The 23,020-nt window shown below is 38.2% G+C and overlaps 1 protein-coding gene across 9 annotated transcripts in view; it reads right to left on the bottom strand.

Moving 5' to 3' along the window:
- akap11 (A kinase (PRKA) anchor protein 11) overlaps positions 1-23,020 on the bottom strand; it is a 93,116-nt gene that overhangs the window by 60,737 nt on the left and 9,359 nt on the right. For 8 of the 9 annotated variants that reach the window (XR_012098978.1, XM_073046001.1, XM_073046004.1 and 5 more), the window contains exons 2-3: positions 17,449-17,572; positions 5,811-5,921 (exon numbers count right to left, since the gene is read on the bottom strand). Coding sequence is in view for 8 of the 9 variants with exons in the window: in XM_073046001.1 (XP_072902102.1) it covers positions 5,811-5,921; positions 17,449-17,544 (207 nt within the window). In the remaining variant the exon portion in view is untranslated. The remainder of the gene's footprint in view (positions 1-5,810; positions 5,922-17,448; positions 17,573-23,020) is intronic. The other variant, XM_073046000.1, reaches the window with a different exon arrangement.

Below are 23,020 nucleotides of genomic sequence, written 5' to 3' on the forward strand. Positions count from 1 at the left end.
GGGGGAACACGCAAACTCCAGTACTGGAAGTCAGCACTCAACAGTCACAGAAGAGCCAGCTACCGGACCGTGATGCCACCCCATAAATAAAGGAACGGACAACTTGTGATCTGGCTATACTTATCTCTCAAACCACACAACTAAAAACTAAACGTTTTGTCAGTTATCTTGATACTTCATTGTTCATAAGTTAGTTACCACATATACTCATATCACATTAGTGATTATATAACTACATCCAAAAGATAGTACATAAACCACAAACAGTTTTTTTTGTTCATGTGCTTGGGTGTATGGGGTGTCTAGGGAGGGGTAGAACCTCTGGTGGGGGGGGGGGGCCTGCTGTGCCCTTTTTCAGGGCAGCTCGTTCACCTTTGGTCCCAACATGGCACTCAGCTCTTCACCTGTGGCTCCAAGTAGCTGTAGCATATGCAGCGGCCACTCCCCGGTAAACCATCTCAGAAGACAAACCAAACCAGGTGAGGGTAGCCGACGGGTCTTCGACCCTCGGTGAAGTAGGGGATTTGTCTGTCCCAGCGTGTGAAGTCTGGCCCTGGCAGATTGAGCGGAGGAGACCGATGGTCAAACGGTCAACAAGGCAAGCTAGAAAGCGTTTGTGGAGCGCTAAGAGCATGACAAGACATTTACATGTCATGGTCATCCACTGCAAGAGGAGGTGATCTCTTTAAACTCACCCAGCAGAAGGCAATGGCAAACTACTGCCGTAACCTGCCAAGTACATGATTTCCCAATACATCAGAGCGGCGTGGAGGGAAATCGTTCACCAACTAGAATTTCCAGATGCAACCTAACGACGACTTGGCAATGGCTTATATATAACCACAGATATATATCTGTGAGACTGTGAGACTGGTAGTCTCTACCAGTGAAATTACAATTGTGATCTTCTCAGTTACATCAATAGCCAAAGAAGGTGCACTTTCTGCTTGCTGCTTTTATTACTAGTAACATTTTAAAAAGATAAAATATTAACAGTAAAATTTCCATTATATGATATACTATTTTAAGAAAGCTAATTCTTCCATTAAGTTACATGGTTCATAATTGCTCAATTGTCACAGAACTACCATTTTCTTCACTGCCAAATTAAACAAAGGCTGTGCTAAATCTTGTCAAAAGTCTTTACTTTTCACAATTAAATTGTAAACAAGGGGAATAAAGGGTCAATGGTGAGATACTTCAGCTCTTTGAATTAAAATGGAGCGCAAGCAGGAACTTTCAAACTCATGAATTTAATCTTTAAACTTTGACATCATTTTGTGAACTTTAACATACTGCTTCCAAAGTCAATGCATCCTTCTTAGGGTTGCAGTGTCTCATACTGAATGCCACACTCCATTTGGGGTATGATGAAAGCTTTCTGCAAACAGAACCTTGCCCTTTTTTCATTCATTGACATCTGCCATTACCGCAATCCTCAAAAAAATCTGGAAATGATCAATATCCAAAGCTTGATCCCTAGTTTTTCCCCTTGGCAAAGCTGCTGAAATTTAATCTCCATGCAGTGGCCGAATCCTGATGCCTGTCAACAGCTGTGGTTTGCTAGTTGCCTAAGAATTGATTTAGTAAATATTATGTTTCCTTTATGAACTTAATATTCATATTTGCTTGTTAAAGGATGACTGAATTAGCCAAAAAGATCCAAAAGTCCCAGGGCATGATAATGAAACTGCAATAAAGTGACAATCCCACTCCAAATTGGCTGAACTTCTGGAAAGGAAAAAAAGCAGAGAAACCTCTCATAGCTGGGTAGAAGACACTTGGAGTTAGGTACATTTTAAATATCTAAGCAGCTAATGGTTGCCTACAATTTTGTATAGGTATTGTGATCCACAATAGGATTTCTTAAGGAAACTCTGAACTCCTTGATTAAGTTCCAAGCTCTGGTTAAAACCTGCTCCTAACCCTAGTCAACCAATTGGCTAACATCAGACAAAAAGAGAGGGTTGAAAGAACCGTAAGATCTCATGACTGGCCCAAATGCACTTAAACCAGGAAAACACAACTGAGCTGAAGGCATAAACTTTCAAAAGATTCACTGGTTAAATGACCAGAATCCACTTTGCAATAACAGGGCAGCCTGGAGAATAAAGAGTAAGGATATAATGCATTGTCAGTTTCCAGAAGGAATTCCATCATGAGGGCCATGGAGTTCAGCTACTGAGGCTCATGATTTTAAATATCTACAGCGCTCTGCTGTAAGGAAACATGCTGAACTAGGAATTATACCATAACTTACTTCTGAAGTGATTACAATCACATCATGCTAATAACGTTCACTTTGGAACACGTAGGCTCCCTTCTTTGAATCTGCAGATTGCCTCTTGGTTCACTGAAGACACTCATTCATAGCCCACCACCACTTTTTTTGATCCTTTTGTTACTTGATTTTTCACACTGCTTTTCTAAAAATTCCTTGAATTAAATACTAGGAAAATTGAGGATCATGCCATTTGTGTGCCACCACAAACATTCCTGAGTCACTGGGTTGCTCTCTCTCATTGGGTTGAGGCATAGTGCTCATAGCTTTGAGGCCTTATTTGACCAAGGTCATTTTCTGCCACTATTTTTGACCCTTCACCCATCTATTCAGTTACCTCTGATGGCATACTGAAAAAACACTCTACAATGCCTTAAATTACCTGGAGACTTACAATGAGTCCAATGAGTCATCCAAAACTCAGCTGGCTCTATCTCAATCTGGACCCACTATCCACTGTAGGCTCATTAACCTACAGAAGCCATAGTCCTCATTTTAAAAATATGCATTATCATATTCCAATCCTCTCTTTATTGCTACAATCTTATCCAAATTCTGCAACCTCTTGAGATAAATGCACTCTTACAAAACCGACTTATTTCTAAACCTACTCAACATGACAACATCATAATGAGCACCACTTAGCTGTGAGAATTTTGCATCAGGAAGGCAGCTAGGTTACTAGATTTGAACAACACTGATGGTCTTGTTGGAATTACGTTCATTCTGTGACCACAATTCTGTTGCCTCAACAGAGGTTACTGCACTACTTTAGGAATTAGATACCCATTTGAAAAGTGAGCCGTGGGGAAAGAACATGATGTGATTAGCTTTGAAATGCTCTAGCATATAGCTAGCACAACCCTGACAAACTCAGTAAGAAGTCTAATGATTCAAACAGAGATTTAGTTTTTAGTTCAATTTTTGTTTTCAGCAGTATACGCAATTTTTAGTTCTAATTCAACACAGAAATTCTTAATTACTTTTTCATCTAATTTAAAACTGGCATGGTTCAATTAATTACAGCAACAGTTGGTAATAATTACAGTGTGAGTGATTTTCCTGAGCACAGGATGGCAAAAGCAGGAAACTTATTGCCTGTAAATCGAGCCTCAAGTGAGCCAGAGACACAGCTTATGTCCTTAAAAAGATACAGTCCAGAGCCAAGGGTCACTCACCAAAATTCACTGCTTACAACGCATCAAATTGAATTTATTTCAGTAAAAGCGAACAGAATGAACTGTCATTTATGAAGAGCCATTTAGGGCTTAGGGACAGTGTTTTGTTGCAACCACTGAAGTGTAGTCACTGTTGGAATACAAAGAACCATGAAGCCAAGTGGTGTAGTCAGCTCTCTTCGCTCTCTCTGGGATAAATTTCCATCATTTACATTGACCTTGGCAAGGGAGAGATTATAAAGCACTATTTACGGTATATTATAAGCAAATAGTCACACAAGTTCTTTTACATCCAGCTCTGTGGACACACAAGGGCTCAATTCAACATCTAATCAAGAGGACAGAAGAGAATGGTGAGATGCATTACCTGAGAGTGTGGTTGAAGCTAGGCCCCTGATGGTGGTTAAGAAGAGTCTACATGTGAATTTGGATCCCTGAAGCATAAAGGCCATGACAAGTGCTGAATGATAAGATTAATATAGAAGGATACCCATTGATTGATCTGAATGTGGAGGGCCAAACGCTGCATGATTCCAGGGCTCTAAGTTTAACGCTATGGAGGTTATGAGGCAAAAGGATTGGCATTGATGAGCAAGCAGAGATATGATGCATACTGGATCTTTTCAATCAAATTAAATTAGGAGACAATTTGAAATTATGATGGTGAGAGACAAACTTAGGTCAGTTATAGAACTGCTGTCTCACAACGTCAGCAACCTGCCTTATCCCCTGGTCCTGTTTCTATGGATTTTGTATATGTTCCCTGTGACAATATGGATTTCCTCCAGGTACACCTGCTGCATCTTCAAACATTCCAAAGATACATATGATGGTAAGTTAACTGCACACTGTAAATTGTCCTGAACACATACTGTAAGTGCATGTGGAATCCGGGGAAGTAGATGGGAAAGTGGAGAAAAATAAAATGGAATTAGTGTAGGATTAGAGACAATGGATACTCAATTGTCTGCATGGACTACCTGAGCCAAATGGCCTATTTCCATGTTCTCCTGCTCTATGACTGTTAGCAAGAGGAAAACTGCTTCCATGGTTGAGGCATCCTCAGAAGAGATTAAAAAGATATTGCTGGATGCTTGTAGCATTAACTCCATATTCCTCTATGCCTTGCCCTGCTCATTCAAGTACCAGTCGAGCTGCCTCTTAAATGTTCATATTCTGATTTATCACATGTACATCGAACCATACAGTGAAATGCAACTGTAAACGTTACTGCTTTTGAGCCACCACCTCCTCATTCCAGATACAAATCTTTGTGAAAGGTTTACCCCTCAGATGCCATTTAAACCTCCTCTCTCTCACCTTAAACATATGCCCTTTAGTTTTAGACACCCGTATCATGAGAAAGAGTCTGGCTATCTATGTTATTATTTTACATACCTCTAATGAGTTACCTTTCATCCTGCTTTGCTCGAGCAAAAACAGACTCAGCCTTTCCAAACTCTCCTTAAATCTCAAGCTCATCAATCCAGGCAACATCATTGTGAATCTTTTCTGCACACTTTCTGGCCTTAATTACACTTTATGTCCTGCTTTATAGGGAGCAGAAAGAAAAATATCTAATGAAGTGTTCAAACTGGTAAGAGCTGCTTAGTTGTGATTTCAAGTTGATAACTTTTCATCATAACCAGGAAAAGCTAAGAGGTAAAAACAAGTTCTAATTTGGGGTGGCTGAAGAGAAAATGGGGAAGGTGAAGCACAGTGCATAATGAAGCAGTGATGGAGACAGCTGAAAGAAGGCAGTGGAGAATGAGAGACAGCTGAAAGAATGAGAGGTGAAGGTGATAAATAAGAGGAGACAAACTATATCTAAATTTACCAGTTGAGACAAAAAAATATATAAATGCTGGAAACACACTATACTATGGATGAATTAGCAGACCAGCTTCTAATGGGAAGAAAGGACACTAACAACACCATCCTGTAGCAATGGTCTATCACTGATATCACCCCTATACTACACACTCATGTACAATGGAGAATTTCATTCACACTCTTTCCCTTTCTAATACACTATGCTATCATATGCTCCCTATTAGATTTTGTAGATTTTTCCTATTCTTAAATTTTCTAATTCAGTGCACCTTCACATGTATATTCAGTTCATTCCACTGGTATGGATGTTATTTCTATAGCTGCATATATTACTTCTAATAAATAATTCTGATTATTTCAAAACCTAGCACAAGAAGTGATCATTTCTCTGCATACTGCAGAAGAATATAACATGCCACAGACCATGTTACTATGAGTCAATATTAGAGAAAGATATTCTGCAATAAAAAGCTCAATGTACAATGAAAAATTGTAAAAAAGAGATTTCAGTTGCATACCTCAGTTAAATTGTTGCCTCCTTTCCAATGTTGGTCAAGTGTTACATTGCACAGTGGCCTTGTGCTCTGCAGTAAGGTCTTCATTGAAAGTTGCTGCTGGCCACTGAGCATCTAGACAAACAAAAAAAAACAATCTTTAGTTTTTCTGAAAAATACAGGAGGTTTCACTTTAAGAAAAAGTATTGTAAGACCACACATATGGAGGCAAGGAACGACAAACAGGGAACAATTAAATTTAAAGTCCTGTGCTGGTTCCAATTTTTCCACTATCTGTGGGTGAGGCAAGCTCCAGATTACAACACCATTGGGTGGACATCACAATAAACTAGAGGCATTTGGAATCACAACTGAGGTACGGGGAATGCTTGGGATCATGATTTGAAAGACAAGTAAAAAGTTAAAAGGGACTTGGTGTATGAAGTGCCATGTGTAAGGTTAGTAATGAGTGCCATGGCCTCAGATCTGGTTAGATAGCTCCTCTGTGGCAGGACTCACATGCTTTGTAAAGGCCTACTTCTGCATGGCTGATCTGTGCTGTTCATAGCCCAGGGATGAATTTAACAGAAAATTGCACACAATTTAAAGCTTGACACAATTTGATAGCAAACTTCCCTTTGCACACTTTTTAAATCATTGCACACACTCAGATGTCTGTGTCTGCCACAGCATGAAATGCATGCAGGTCTCAAAACAAGTCTGAGATTGTATGCAAACCACAAATTGCACAATTCTAGATAGTGTTAAGGACTTTGATAAAGTTCCTTTTGTTGGCCTATAGAAAAAGTTTTCTAGGCAATTTCATTTAGTATTACTGCAGCAGGGACCTTTATTTACCTAATTTATAAGAGAACACTCAGAATGTCAGTGATAAAGCAACTATGAGTAAGGAAGTGTGCCTGTAAAATTTACCACTGACGCTCCTGATATTTGCCAAGTGATCCTTACCATAATTAAGAAAAGTTTTCACTGGGATTTTATTATCAAAAGATAAAGCAGAGAAATGGAAAATGGGTCCAACTGTGTAAATACTCATAATCATAGTTGGCTGTATAAATCTGCTGGAGGAACTCATCGGATCAGCAGTATCTGAGAAAGAAAAGTAAGTCTCAATGTTTCTTTCTTTCTTTTTCAATCTTTTTATTAAATTTTTCAAAGACAAATACACAACGGTCATAATACTACAAAGGAAGTGGGATTACATTGTTGGCAATTAACATGTGAGTAAAAACTATAGGTAACACCAATACAATTGACCTCCCAACCCTTAATATAAACAAGATACAAGGAAATAAAAAGATGGAAAAAAAACCCCAAATTGAAAAATCAAGAACAAAGTAAACTAAACAAAACTAAAACTAAACTAAACAAAGCTGGGCTGTTCTATTATATCAAATAAAATCATTAGTGTCGACAACTCTACTCCTCTACTCAAATTAATGAATAATATAAAGGAATCAAAAATATCAAATTACATTCTATTAAAGTATTGAATAAAAGGCCTCCAAGTTTCTTCAAATTTAACCAAGGGATCAAAGGTACCACTTCTAATTTTTTCTAAGTTTAAACAGGATATGGTTTGGGAAAACCATTGAGATGTAGTTGGAGGATTCATCTCTTTCCAATTCAATAAAATAGATCTTCTAGCCATTAAAGTAGCAAATGCAATCATCCGCCAAGCTGCAGAGGGCAGATCAATCATTGGTAAGCCAAAAATTGCAGTGACAGGGTGAGGTTATAAGTCAATGTGCAAAACGGTAGAGAATGTATCAACAATATCTTTCCAAAATTTTTCCAAAAAAGGGCAAGACCAAAACATATGAGTCAGAGAGGCTACCTCAGAATGACACCTATCACAGATCGGATTTATATGAGAGTAAAAACAAGCTAATTTATCTTTGGACATAAGAGCCCTATGCACTACCTTAAATTGAATCAACGTATGTTTAGCAAAAATAGAAGAAAAATTAACTAATTGAAAAATGTTCTCCCATTTCTCTATAGGTAAAGAAAGTTGAAGTTCCTTCTCCCATTCATTTTTAATTTTATTGGATATATCTGACTGTATTTTCATAATGATATCATAAATGATTGCTATTAAACCCTTTTGATAAGAGCTTAAGCCTAATTTTTTTTCCAGTTGGATATGAAATCGGAAAAGAAGGTAACATTGTATTCAAAAAATCTCTGATCTGTAAGTATCTAAAAACTGGGATCTGAGCAAATTATATTTATTAGACAACTGTTCAAAAGACATGAAACAGTTATCCAAAAATAAATCACAAAAACGTTTTCCATGCCAAAAGGGTTTGATCCATGACAGAGGGTTGAAAGAAAAAACTAGGTATAATAGGATTTGATCAAATAAATTTATTCAAGCCAAAGAATTTATGAAACTGAAACCATATTCGTAATGTATGCTTAATTATTGGATTAACCATTTGTTTATTCAATTTAGAAAGAAACAAGGGAAGCGAAGTTCCTAAGACGGAAACCAATGAAAATCCTTGTGCAGAATTACATTCAAGATTAACCTATTGTGGACTGACATTAATATCCACATCTTGTGTCGAAAATATTAAATATCGAATATTAATTGCCCAATAATAAAATCTTAAATTCGGCAGTGCCAGGCCACCATTCTTTTTGGATTTCTGCAAGTATTTTTTACTTAATCTAGGATTTTTATTCTGTCATATATAAGACAAAATTTTAGTGTAGAAATATAGCAATATAAAACTATAAATAATTAAATATCAAGAAAGGATTTAGGAATAAAGATTGGTACTGTTACGTTCCCCAGTAACCGGGTGACTTATCAGCAAAGATAGATAGGTCCGCTAAAGCCTGATGCTACTATTTTCAAACGTTTTTATTTATAAAAGGGCACAAACGTATGGTTAATACCAAACATTCAGATCATATACGTCGTCACAACTCAATCTAAAGCACAGGTATAGTAATAATCAATCAGAAATAAGCTCTATCGTTGTCTAGGGGTAATATAGATATATATTGTTTACTGGATATCTAAAAGTCTTTTGCGGTCACTGCAGTTCCACCAGCTGCCGTCGTTGTGGTGTCGCATTGGTGCACTTTTGTTAGAAAGAGAGAGAGAGATGGGATGAAACAGTTACCCGACCGGTTTTCCAACCTGGAGGAGTTCGGTTTGTCGGAGCCTCGTTGGGGGAATGAACGCTCATCTGTGGCCTCCCCTGTAGCTAAGCCGTTCTTCCGTTGTGGGGTCGCCAATCCCAGGCAAGGAAAAGACGCACACGAACCCCACCACCGGCTGTCGCTATCAAAACGCTGTCACAGGATTTCTAGCGTGTCTTCTGGTGCGTCTGAAGGGGTCCCCCCCCCCCCCAGACCCTCCTTTATACTTCCTCACGGGATCGCCAGTGTCAATCTCTCTCTCAACCAGCCCACGTTGCCCGAGGGCTTTACACGTGGTCTTCATGAGACAATAGTCAGAGTCACTTTATTCTGCTTCCCGGGGGAACGTGGTCTTCCGCACGTCTCCCTCTCTCTCTTGGGTCATTTGACCCCCCCTTGACTAGGGCTCTTGCGATTCTCACAAAGGAGGGGGCTGGGGTCATAACAATACCGCTTGGAAAAGATATAAAAATTTAGGTAATCTTAATAACAATAATTCAGCCAATCAGTGATATAGACAGTGAGGACCATTTAGTAAGCTATTGTTTGACCTGATCTATTAAAGGTAAAAAAATTGATGTTAAATAATTCCTCATGTCTTTTAGTGATTTTAAACCTATTTTAAACCGATTTTAAACCATTTCCTGCAGGAAATGCCAAATATAGAAGGTGAGTCATGAATACTGACAGACAGACGTACTTTATTGATCGAGGGAAATTGGGTTTCATTACAGTCGCACCAACCAAGAATAGTGTAGAAATATAGCAATATAAAACTATAAATAATTAAATAATAATAGGTAAATTATTCCAAGTGGAAATAAGTCCAGGACCAGCCTATTGGCTCAGGGTGTCTGACTCAGAGGGAGGAGTTGTAAAGTTTGATGGCCACAGGCAGGAATGACTTCCTATGATGCTCAGTGTTGCATCTCGGTGGAATGAGTCTCTGGCTGAATGTACTCCTGTGCCTAACCAGTACATTATGGAGTGGATGGGAGACATTGTCCAAGATGGCATGCAACTTGGACACCATCCTCTTTTCAGACACCACCGTCAGAGAGTCCAGTTCCACCCCCGCAACATCACTGGCCTTACGAATGAGTTTGTTGATTCTGTTGGTGTCTGCTACCCTCAGCCTGCTGCCCCAGCACACAACAGCAAACATGATAGCACTGGCCACCACAGACTCATAGAACATCCTCAGCATCGTCCGGCAAATGTTAAAGGACCTCAGTCTCCTCAGGAAGTAGAGAAGGTTCTGACCCTTCTTGTAGACAGCCTCAGTGTTCTTTGACCAGTCCAGTTTATTGTCAATTAGTATCCCCAGATATTTGTAATCCTCCACCATGTCCACACTGACCCCTTGGATGGAAACAGGGGTCACCGGTGCCTTAGCCCTCCTCAGGTCCACCACCAGCTCCTTAGTCTTTTTCACATTAAGCTGCAGATGATTCTGCTCACACCATGTGACAAAGTTTCCCACCGTAGCCCTGTACTCAGCCTCATCTCCCTCGCTGATGCATCCAACTATGGCAGAGTCATCAGAAAACTTCTGAAGATGGCAAGACTCTGTGCAGTAGTTGAAGTCCAAGGTGTAAATGGTGAAGAGAAAGGGAGACAGGACAATCCCTTGTGGAGCCCCAGTGCTGCTGACCACTCTGTCTGACACACAGAACAGCAATAGCTAAAGGTTCCAGGGTAATATCAAATAACAATGGGCTAAGAGGACAACTTGCCTAGTGCCACGAAACAACTGAAAAAAAAGATCTTGAATTCATCGAAGAAATAGCATCTTTTATTTCTTGTTCCATAATAGGAGCATCTAATACTAAATGTTCATTAAGTGATAATTTTGGAACATTCAATTTCCTTAAGAATCCGTGCATTATAGTGGGGTCATCAGGAGATTCTATTTGATATAAGGTGTAAAATTCTTGAAAAGATTTGTTTATCTCATCATGATCAATGGTCATAGTTCCAACTCGTTTACGAATTTTAATAATCTGACATTTAGCCGAAGCAGATTTCAATTGACTAGCCAATAGTTTACCAGATTTATCACCATGTATATAAAATTGACTTCTAGACTTAATTAATTGGTTTTCAATAGAGGATGTTAAAAGTAAACTATGCTCCATTTGAAGTTCGACCCTTTTTTTTATATAAAGCTCCTGACTAGGAGCAATAGAGTATAACTTGTCAATTGCTTTAATTTTATCAACCAACATATAAATCTCTTTATTAATTCGTTTTTTCAGTCCAGCAGAATATGAGATAATCTGTCCATGGATGTATCCTTTAGAAGTATCCCATAAAACCCCACTGGAAATTTCTTCTGTAGAGTTTGTTGAAAAGAAGAAATCAGTCTGTTCCTTAATGAAATTCACAGCATCTGAGTCTTGTAGTAATACAGAATTGAATCACCATTGTCCAAAACTAGAAGGTGTATCCATTAATTTAATAGGGATTTTCAGGGGCGCATGGTCAGAGATGGCAATGGAATAGTAATTGCAGTCAGTAACAGAGGGAATTAAACGAGAGTCAATAAAAAAGTAGTCAATTCTAGAATAACTGTGATAAACATGGGAAAAGAATGAAAACTCTTTATCCTTTGGATGTAAAAACCTCCAAATTTCTGAAATTCCAAAATCAAGCATAAAGGAATTAATAGAGGTAGCCGATTTATTCAGAAGTGCCTGATTAGACTTAGATCTATCCACTGAAGGATTTAAACAGCAATTAAAATCTCCTCCCATTATCAACGTACAGTCATTTAAATTGGGAAGGGATGTAAATAAGTGTTTAAAAAATTCAGGATAGTCAACATTCGGAGCATAAACATTAACAATAACCACTTTTTTTATTACAGAGTAGGCCAGTGATTAACAAAAATCTACCATTTGGATCTGAAATTGTTTCATAGTGAACAAATGAAACTGAAGAATCTATAATAATAGAAACTCCTTTCACTTTAGCCTGGGAATTCGAATGGTATTGTTGACCTTGCCGAAACCTAAAAAAACACTGATTATCCTTTTTCCTCACAAGTTTCTTGTGCAAAGATAATATGGGCATTCATTCTGTGGAATACTTTGAAATTTTTTTCCGTTTAATCGGATGGTTTAAACCAGTTGTATTCCACAAAACAAAATTAATAATCTTATCCATCATAGTAAAACCAGTAATATGGTACATAAAGGGTTAACCAGAATACAAACTCATGAACTCGGAAGAGGAAAAAAGGTTCAAAATGGAACCGGAAGTTACGACATATCGGACATTTGAGTAGTTTTGAATTAGCCCAGGTGAAAAAATCTAATCTAAAAAGAGAAATACCCCCTCCCCCCACCCACAAAGACCCAGAAATAGGCTAGAGATTGGCCAAGAGATAAGCTAAAGCTAATTCTACCCCTATCTCTCCTGATGGCAGCCCAAAAGATAAAAGATTTTAAAGAAAAGCCACCCATAATCCAAAAAATATGACGAAAATTACCAAAAAAGAGCAAGAAAAAAACTACCGCGATTTTTTTAAAAAAAGGTTTAAGTACTAAGATACTAGTATTTCAGAAAAAAGAGAAAACAAGCGCCAGTTCATGTTGTTGATTATTTTCACGCAGAAACAATTGAAAATGATGCAGCAAGAAAATAAGGTCTTATGGGAAGAAGAAAGCAGGATGCTATCTTGAAAGGTAAAAAGAGTGAATGTATCTCCGTTCAAAAAAAAACACCAAAACATCTACTAAGTAGTTTCAAAAAATTTTTAAAAAGCAGAATCCCAAAAGGGAACAGAAAAGTTAATCTAGAAATACTAAAAATACCTACAGTACAAACCAAAAAAGAGAACCCTCACATTCTAACTGACCTGATCAGTAAGCTGGCAAATAGCTTATAAATTTAAGTAAAACTCAAAAAAAAAACGGAACCTTAATTAGGCCGTAGCAGAGGAAGGTTGCTGGTCGAAAAATTTTTGAACTTCATTTAATGACTTAAAGAGACAACGGGAATTATCAGAGAGGACGATTCTCAATTTGACAGGAAACAGCAGGGCTGGCTTGAGACCCATTCGAAAAAATTCCAACATCAGTGGCTTATACGCCATTCGTTCTTTCAGAACCACAGGGCTGAAATCTTCAACAAAGCAGAATTTGAAACCTTTACATTCGAACATGCCTTTCTGCCAAGCAAAGCGAATCAAAAGTTCCTTGAAATGAACATAATGGAGATGAATAATTACTGGCTGTGGTTTATTAGATTTTGGACGTAATGAGCAAAGAATGTGGTCGATTAATGGAGGGTCATCCAGAACTTCTGTGCCAAACACATCAAATAAAAATTAAGAAAAGAACTTGATAGGATCACCCTCCTCAACATCTTCAGGGAGACCAATTATCCGTAGATTCTGACTTCAAGATCGATTTTCAAGGTTGGTAACAAATTTATAACGATACAGCTGTTGAGACATCGAAATTAAATTTTGTTCCAGAGTTGTAATCTTCCGGTCTCTTTGCTGAGTACCTTCGTCAAGTTCTGAAATTGTTGCTTGCTGCAGTTCAAATTCACGTTTAAGCGATCTAAATTTACCCTCAACTATCTTTAAAACTCCTTCAAACACGGCAAATTTTTGAGTAAGTTTATCATCTATAAGTTTCCACATTGTTTCAAAAGTTAACGGAGGCTGCTTAGATTGTTTCGGATCACTATCTTTTTTTCCATTAGGATCCGAATCTTTCCCGTTTTTTGCTTCTCGCGATCTGGTATTCATTTCCAGTGAATTAAAGTCAAAGTCCACATCCAAAAATATGTCTATAACATAAGCCTTTTAGTGTAGGTACAAAAGACAGTAAATAAGGGTGGCTACAGGTAATAGAAGTAAACAGAATAGAGTGAAGCCAAATTGAACCTCACTCCATGAGTGCCACCAGGAGAAGTCCTCTCAATGTTTCTCACTGTGACCTTGCACCAGAGTTAAGCATGGAGAGGCGAGATAGATGCATCGCTTACCAAATTCTAACAAACCTTTAAATTATGCCAACTCCAGACTAAATGGAGTATATCTACTGTGCATTACTTATTTTTTTTAATTGCTAGATAATTGCCAGCTCATTAAGTACAATAGAACACTGCATTTCACTTCTCTGATTCTATTGTGAGATTTGTAGACCAAGACAATGGTATAGTATACAAAGCTGAAGTATTAGGACGAGTAGGCAAAGCCACTGAGAGAAACAAAAGTTGGTACAACTTGAATTGTGTAGAACCAGCCACGGTTGCTGACACTGCAATTGATTATATGAAACAATTCTTGAAACTTAACGAACTGGCTTGTTAGACTAATCAGCAACTCCATTCACCAAGAGATGCCAGTTAGTAAAGCTTTACTGCATGTTAATTTCTATTCTGTCATTTCAGTTATTAATAAATGTGGTGAATAGTTACAGCCCAATATAGACACTTGCAGTTTATCAACAACCTATCATAAAGAATATCTGTCCATTATCCTACTGAACCTGGCTGCTCAGAAAAGATTACTGAAAGGATATCTGCTGTCTATCTCTCCTCTAAAGTGTTAGGGCAGAAACCAACTGGTTCTGGCATTTTGTCACTCTTTAAGCTACTATTTTCTTTAATACCGTTATTTTGCTCAGATGACAAAGTTCTATTCATGGGTTTGCTGAAAGCAGTGTCTCAGGTAGATAGGGTACTGAAGGAGATGGTTAGCATTCTGGCCTTTAATCAGGGTATTGAATATAGGAATTAGGACATTATGTTTTGTTGAACAAGATACTGGTGAGACCACACTTAGAATATAATGCATAGCTTTGGTTGCACTGTTGTAGGAAAGTCATCATTAAACTGTAAAGAGTGCAGAAAAGATGTACGAGGACAGTGCTGGAACTTTTGAGTCACAGGGTTAGGTTGGACAGTTAGGACTTTATTCCTTGGAATGTAGGAAACCTGAGAGGTAACCATAAGGAGATGTATATAATCATAAGGGACATGGACAGAATGCACACACATAGTCTTTTTCCCCAAGGAAGGGGAACTAAAAACTAGACGAATTAGGCTGAAAGTGAGAGGTGACAGATTTAATAAGAACCTGAGGGACAATTTCTAATCAGGGTAGTGCATATCTGCCAGAAAGTAGTTAAGACAGATACAACAACAGCATATAAAAGACATTTAGGTAAGTACATGGATAAAAGTAGTTCAGAGGAATCTAGGTCAAATGTGGGAAAATGTAACTAGCCTGGTGGACACCACGGAGGTATTGGGCTGAAGGGCCTATTTACTTGCTGCATTATAACTCTATGACTTCACTCATGAAGTAATGATGGTTCAACGTCATGTGACTCACCAAGTCTGTTTTAGTTATTGGGGTGTCATTACCCACTCTTGCCACATCCCAAAAATAATATCCTCTGCATATCAGTTTTCTTAGTATCAGACATGCTTTCTTTCTCCGATACAAATTCCAAACATGAACACTTGATTTTTCACTTTTCCAGGATCCTTGTCCCAGTTTTCCTCTCCACTGATGTTACTTAACCACAAAAAGCTTCCAACATCCCTGTTTGTGTTTCAGATTTTAAGCATTTGCAGTTTGTGTTATCCCAATTATTATTCAACATTATTTCCTTATTTTAATTTTCTTACAGTTCAGTTTACTTTGCTTTTCTAAATCACAGGGAAGTGATCTTAACACAAGATATGACGTAGTACATAGACATCCACAGCACATTACCGCACATTACAATGTTGTGCCAACTATGCAACCTTCTCTAGAAACAGCCTAGAATTACCCCACTGCATAGCCCTCTATTTTTCGAAGCTCCATGTACCTATCTAAGAGTCTCTTAAAAGACCCTATTGTATCCGCCTCCACCATCATCACTGACAGTGCATTCCATGCACCCACCACTCTCTGTGTGAAAAACTTATCCCTGACATCCCCTCTGTACCTACTTCCAAGCACCTTGAAACTATACCCCGTCATGTTAGCCATTTCAGCCCTGGGGAAAAGCCTCTGGCTATCCACATGATCAATGCCTCTCATCATCTTATACACCTCTATCAGGTCACCTCTCATCCTCCATCTCTCCAAGGCAAAAAAGGCCCAGTTCACTCAACATGTTCTCATAAGGCACACTCTCCAATCCAGGCAACATCCTTGTAAATCTCCTCTGCACTCTTTCTATAGTATCCACATCCTTTCTGTAGTGAGGTGACCAGAACTGAACACAGTACTCCAAGTGGGGTCTAACCCAGGTCTAGACCCTCACAGCTGAACATTACCTCAAGGCTCTTGAACTCAATCCCATGGTTGATGAATGCTAAGACACCATACAACTTCTTAACATTGTCTATCTGCGCAGCAGCTTTGAGTGTCCTATGGACATGAACCCCAAGATCTCTCTGATCCTCCAGACTGCCAAGAGTCTTACCATTAATATCATAAAACATTAATATAATAATAGCAATACAGCAAAGTCTATACAGTGCAGAAAAATTAAGAGTCATGCCAGCAATTCCATAGCAAAATATTTGAAGAGGTTCTCAGACACAATCTGAATAATACCTGTATTTTATCATTAACTTTAAAATTGTCACTAGTTAATACCTAGTCAGTTCACATTTTCATTGTGTTTGTTCCTTCCTGTGTCCAGAGGTTTAAAGAATATTCTAAATCATTTCTTTTTGCACATGCTCCACAGAGTTGCTATTGAAATCTTACATTGTTCTACTGTTTTAAGAACTTCGAAAGAAGGGATAGGCTGAGGTTTCCCCAAGCTTGCCTCACAGTTCTATATCGTCATAGCTGATCTGGCCCATCTCTGTGTCAATTCCCACATAATCGTCAAATTCAAAACCTTTGAAAAATGTATCTTCCGCCTCTTTAAAATAATTCCAAAGATCAAGCCAAGACAAACTGCTGCAGTAGAAAATCCCAATGATTCACTACCATCTGAGAGGAGATCCTTAGCACTTCAGCTTCAAACGACTGCTCCTCGATCTTGTAACTATGGCTCATCAGTCTAGATCAGGGGTTCTCAACCTGGGCTCCATGAACCCCCCCTGCTTAATGATACTGGTCCATGGCATTAAACACAGGTTGGGAATGCATGCTCTAGAATCACCCACTAGTGGAAGCGTTTCAACATTTGCCCTGTCATGACCCATAAAGATCTTGAATGTTTCAACAAATTCACTTCTGGTAAACTCCAAAATCTAATCTGCTCACGATAGGATAACCATCTCATTCTAGGAATCTCTTTCAGATTGATTTCAATGCCAGTATACACTTTCTTAAATAGGAGCTAAAATTATGTTTACCAACTGTGTTTTCAGTAAGCAAATATGACAGCCAGTCTTAAAAGAGGTTTGAAAAACTCATCAATATCCTGCAGTGAAAATTTTTACAGGTTATAGCTAAGTGACAACCAATGATTATTTGAAACATGCAACTAGAAGAGACACATTCCATTACCTCTTTCTTCAGAGATACTCTGGACTTGCAGCAGCCACTTCTTAGCCTGTTTTTTTCCATTTTTTCCATTGTAGCTTGATTTTTGTATTGCAGCATCTGATGCTGGTAATTCAACTAGAGGCTACTACGAATAAACAAAAACACAATGAAAGAGTTACGGAAGGATGGATGGTGACGTGGAATAGATAAACAAAAAAAAACAGAAGATTATGTGTCTTTTGAATTGCTTCGAAGCTGTAAGGGAAACTAAATGCAAATCTTTAGTCTTATTGCTTTGAATTACATATTTTATCTCCATACATCCCACTGTGTGAGATGAAACTGCAGTTTGCTTGGTAGGCACCACAGCTAACAAGGACGAGTTAGGCCAAAGGGCTTGTCTGCATGCTGTATTACTTCATAACTCTCTATCAAGGGCACAAACGAGTATGTATAGAAAATTAAGCACTTACCCCAAATGCGGTTCACTTTTAATTTTGAAGAGTTTTAAAAGATAAATATTTCAAGAAACTACCATATAAACAGGAACAATATGAAATACACAAGAACAGGAAATGAGATCCTTCCTCTTCTATAAGCATGGCATGAGTCAACCAAGAACATTCAGAACTGAGAAACCTAATACATAATGTCAATTCCACTTTCACAGCTGAAAAAGTGAAGCATCTGATGGCATAAAATTCTGTGGACATGCGTAAATTTATCATAGTCAACTGATCAACAGTCAACCAGTGCAGCGCCCCCGCCCCCCCCCCCCCACAAACACACACACACGTAGATTAACAGTGTTTTTATATGTGCTTTATTGCAACATTAGTACCAACAAAGTTGCTGGAATACGCTGAATTACACTAAGCAAATTCAAGCACAGAGGCATACCACAGGTCCATCTTTTTTAGTTATATTCATTCTTATTGTGGTATGTGATAACATTTATAAACCATGATGCAACTAGTAAGCAAGAACTTCCCTCAAACACATGAATATTCCAAAAGAAAACTACTAACATCTAAAATATTTGGCATCTACACATCCAAGAACAAAAACCCTCTGTGCTTCATTTTCTGTCATCCCAAAAGTCATATGACAAACTGACGCTGGAGGTGCTGATGACTGCAATTATTAGCCTCCATAAAATTGTGCACAACAGACAGGAAAGGAGTTAAGCAAAGCATTGCTGAAGAGAATCACGATGTAAAGATACGTGTAGTCAATATTGATATGACGAGCTACAGGGCCAGCTCCTATCCTGTGTGACTATGACAAGAGATCAGAATTGTAGGAACACATGGGATATTGAAGATGGAGAGCTAGGAGAGGTTTATGTCAGGATTAGAGATAGGTGAAGCCAAAGAAGGTTTTGAAAATGAGAATGGCTGTTAAAATATGAACAGCTGACAAAACAGGGAGCAATAGGAAAATCACGACAATGAAGGTGAATGGAAATTATGTGTTAGGAATTATTTAAATAGTCAATCCACACTGGCTATGTTTTAGATGACAGAACCTATTAAATAAGCTTCATACAACTCAACTCATACATTTCAAAAAATATTTTTTTAGTATTTACAAAACACAGAAAAGTGCTTCATCACTGTTGAGATACAGGTTTCCCCTGCAATCTGAAGGTAGAGCGTTCCTATGAGACCGTTTGTAAACCGAAATGTTGTAAAGCGAAGAAGCAATTACCATTAATTTATATGGGAAAAATTTTTGAGCGTTCCCAGACCCAAAAAATAACTTACCAAATCAAACCAAATAACACTAACATATAGTAAAAGCAGGAATGATATGATAAATATACACTCTATATAAAGTAGAAATATTGTAAGTATGGTGTAGTTTCACTTATCAAAATCGGGAAGACAGCGGGCCAAAATCGATTTGGAGAAAAAAAATCGGCACATACACGCATACGTACGCACGTACATGCATGCGCAAACAACTGCCCACACAAGGCTTCACTGTCATTGTAGTCTTTCTCAGGGTAAACACACATATAAAACAGGCTTTTTTTTCTCGTAAAATCCTCTTTGGTTAACAAAAACAGGTACTAATGTAGGTCTTTAGTAACAGCGAGTTGTCGTAAAGTGAACGTTCGAAAAATGGGGGACACCTGTATGACATCAATTTGGAATGATAATCCAAACCTTTTCACTTAACTTGCTCTTATTAAATCTTATATACTTGTTGTTAAAATGTACATGGGTCAGGAATCAGAGGCAAAAGTCTGGATTTTTGACATAATCAGCTCAGTTTTAAATTTATCTTAGAACTTGAATAGCTCGTTACATCACATTACTGATGGATTTTGTCTCCACTGTTCACATAGTGGAAAAATGTTAATCTATGAATTTCTGCAGTGTTTGCATGAGTAAATTCATGGCTGGACTTCCACGAAAGAGTGGAGTGTGCGAATACTATTTAGGGATCATGTCATTACAAAGGACCACGTGCATCAACAGCCATTCTGCTTATACAAGAACCAGTAAGCTATAAAACATGGACAATCAAAACCACCAACAATTTACATGCTACTGTAATTTAGTTACTATGAACAAATACTAAGTAACAGAACCTAGGAAGCACTGATATTAGAACTGCTCACAAGACTCGTCCCTATAATCTTAAATCAGGCTGCCAGCTGTGGCTGTCACTCGCCTAAGGCTTCAGCATACATCTGTACACACCAATGCAGTAATGGGAGTATTCTACATTGTCAGAGGTGCCACCTTTCTAACGAACCATTAAACTAAGAACCCATCTGCCAAGTATGTGCCATTGATCAACCAAAAGGTGGGGAGTTCAACCCGATTTAATATCCCTCAAACAACACTTTGGTAGATTATTTGTTCATTATCATTTTAATGTTTGTGGGATATTTTGTGCAAAATGCAAACTCTTCTGTTATGACACTTCTGAAGTAAACTGACCTCAAATAAGTGCCTCTTTTAAAACAACAATATGACGGAAAAGAACATCTCAAAACTATCTAACTGAAGCATTGCAAAATTAAATGGCATAGTGGCATTGTAAAAGTGTTCCAACATTGCTTTAACCACAATAGCAAATCATTAATATTTGCTTAGAAAAAAAGATGATTATTGAGAAATGATACTTTAAAATTGTAAGTACAGCTGTAAAAGTTTAGATATTTATCTACATTACTAAAAATAATTAAGAGCTATCAGAAGTTATAGTGTCCATGACATGACTTAATTCTGATAAAGAAACATTCCGTTCCTGATTGCCCTTGGAAATATCAGCAATTCCTACTCAACCAGATCTGGATGCAATTCCATATCTCTGGCAGCCTCTGTGCAAGGGCAGTGACGATCAGCAATAAACAGTGAATGAATAAAAATATTCTTGCGAGTGTGTGTAAAACAAAATTATCCAAGTAAATATTTAATGTGAATTACACTAGTACTCTATATTCACAAAGCAAACACAAGCAGTATCATGTGAAATCTATAGAGCTGCCTAACACAAACTTAGTGATACGATGCACAGCAATTAAAACAGTACTAACATACTGCAGCTATCCATCAGTTTGGCTTAAGAGGTTGTCCATTTGCCAACAAATATCATGATACCACTGTACTTTATGTACAAAGTAACAACTACTTGGAGAACTACAGACCAGTCTCCTGGCTTGAGAAGATGATAGATAGATAGATAGATAGATACTTTATTCATCCCCATGGGGAAATTCAACTTTTTTTCCAATGTCCCATACACTTGTTGTAGCAAAACTACTTACATACAATACTTAACTCAGTAAAAAAAAAATATGATATGCATCTAAATCACTATCTCAAAAAGCATTAATAATAGCTTTTAAAAAGTTCTTAAGTCCTGGTGGTAGAATTGTAAAGCCTAATGGCATTGGGGAGTATTGACCTCTTCATCCTGTCTGAGGAGCATTGCATCGATAGTAACCTGTCGCTGAAACTGCTTCTCTGTCTCTGGATGGTGCTATGTAGAGGATGTTCAGAGTTATCCATAATTGACCGTAGCCTACTCAGCGCCCTTCGCTCAGCTACCGATGTTAAACTCTCCAGTACTTTGCCCACGACAGAGCCCGCCTTCCTTACCAGCTTATTAAGACGTGAGGCGTCCCTCTTCTTAATGCTTCCTCCCCAACACGCCACCACAAAGAAGAGGGCGCTCTCCACAACTGACCTATAGAACATCTTCAGCATCTCACTACAGACATTGAATGACACCAACCTTCTTAGGAAGTACAGTCGACTCTGTGCCTTCCTGCACAAGAACAGCAAATGCTAGAATCCATTCATAGAAAAGTAGTTACAGGCCACTTAGAAAATCCTCATTTGATTAGTCAAAGGTAATATTGCAAATATTGAGAGTTAATATGATGAGCATGGCAGATAACAATTTTTAACTCTGAAGTAGGCCACCCTGTATTTTGAAACAATGTCTCAGTTCTAGACTCCCTGATGAGAGAACAAATACAGCCTTAGTACATCCATCCTATCAAGCCTTCCTCTTCTAAACTCCATCAAGCACAGGAGAGGAAATCGTGTTTGAAAAAGCTAATAATTGTTTTCCCTGAGGATGTAACCACTAGAGTCAAATATGGTGACAGGAAAACTAGTAAATGTAGATGGTATACAAGGAATTTCAAAACATTTGATAAAATGCAACAAAAGAGAAAGGAATTGATTTGCAGGGATAGATGCTTATAGTCAGTCATAGAGTAATACAGCACAGATCAGGCTCTTTGGACCAACTTGTCTATGCCAACCAAGGTGCTCACCTAAGCTTGTAACATGAGCCTATAGAGGTGGGGTGTAGAGGTTTTGCTGGCTACTCACTGTGCAGAACCTACTCTCTCCTTGGCATTACAGAGAGTTGCAAAGAAGAGCCATCAGGACCGTAACAGAGGTTGCTGAGTGAGCCTTCAGTTGGCTGTGGATCAAGAGGTGTGACCCGTGGGCCAATGCTGCTGAGTCATAAGCCAGGGCTTGATCAAGCCGGCTGGGTCACCTGGGTGACAGTGTCTGACACTGAAAGACCTAAAACACCCGATGAACCTAGGTTACATCATGATGATGTGTCCCAGCTCATCCTAGGATGTATCTCAGTATCATCTATTCCATTTGTATGTGTATGTAAATCCTGCTCATTTCAAAACAAATCAGATAGAAATATTTGAATAATTTCTGATTCATTACTAGTAGGGTGGCACAGAAGGGGCCTCAGCTGGCTTACTTTCATGGTTAAATGAAGGCACCAAGTCTACATAAGATTCTAAGAAGAAATGACTGACATAGCTTTCTTTGACTTGAGCTTTCAAATGGTGAGAAACCTTTTAAGCATTATCCATGGGAAGCTGAGGATACTCAGTATTCAGGACAGAAATTGATATATTTCTGGGATCTTAAGGAAAATGGAGTTGAGATCAAGAATCAATCGTTATCTTACCAAATGATGAAGTTGGGTTCAAACCTGTGCCTATTCTTGCTTTATGTTCGTTCATATTCAGTCCAGATCTCAACTGGCAGTCACTGCAGTGCTACCACTTCTATTCATAGTCAACAATTCA

Source organism: Hemitrygon akajei, chromosome 5, assembly GCF_048418815.1.
Source record: "Hemitrygon akajei chromosome 5, sHemAka1.3, whole genome shotgun sequence".
Lineage (NCBI taxonomy): Eukaryota > Metazoa > Chordata > Chondrichthyes > Myliobatiformes > Dasyatidae > Hemitrygon > Hemitrygon akajei.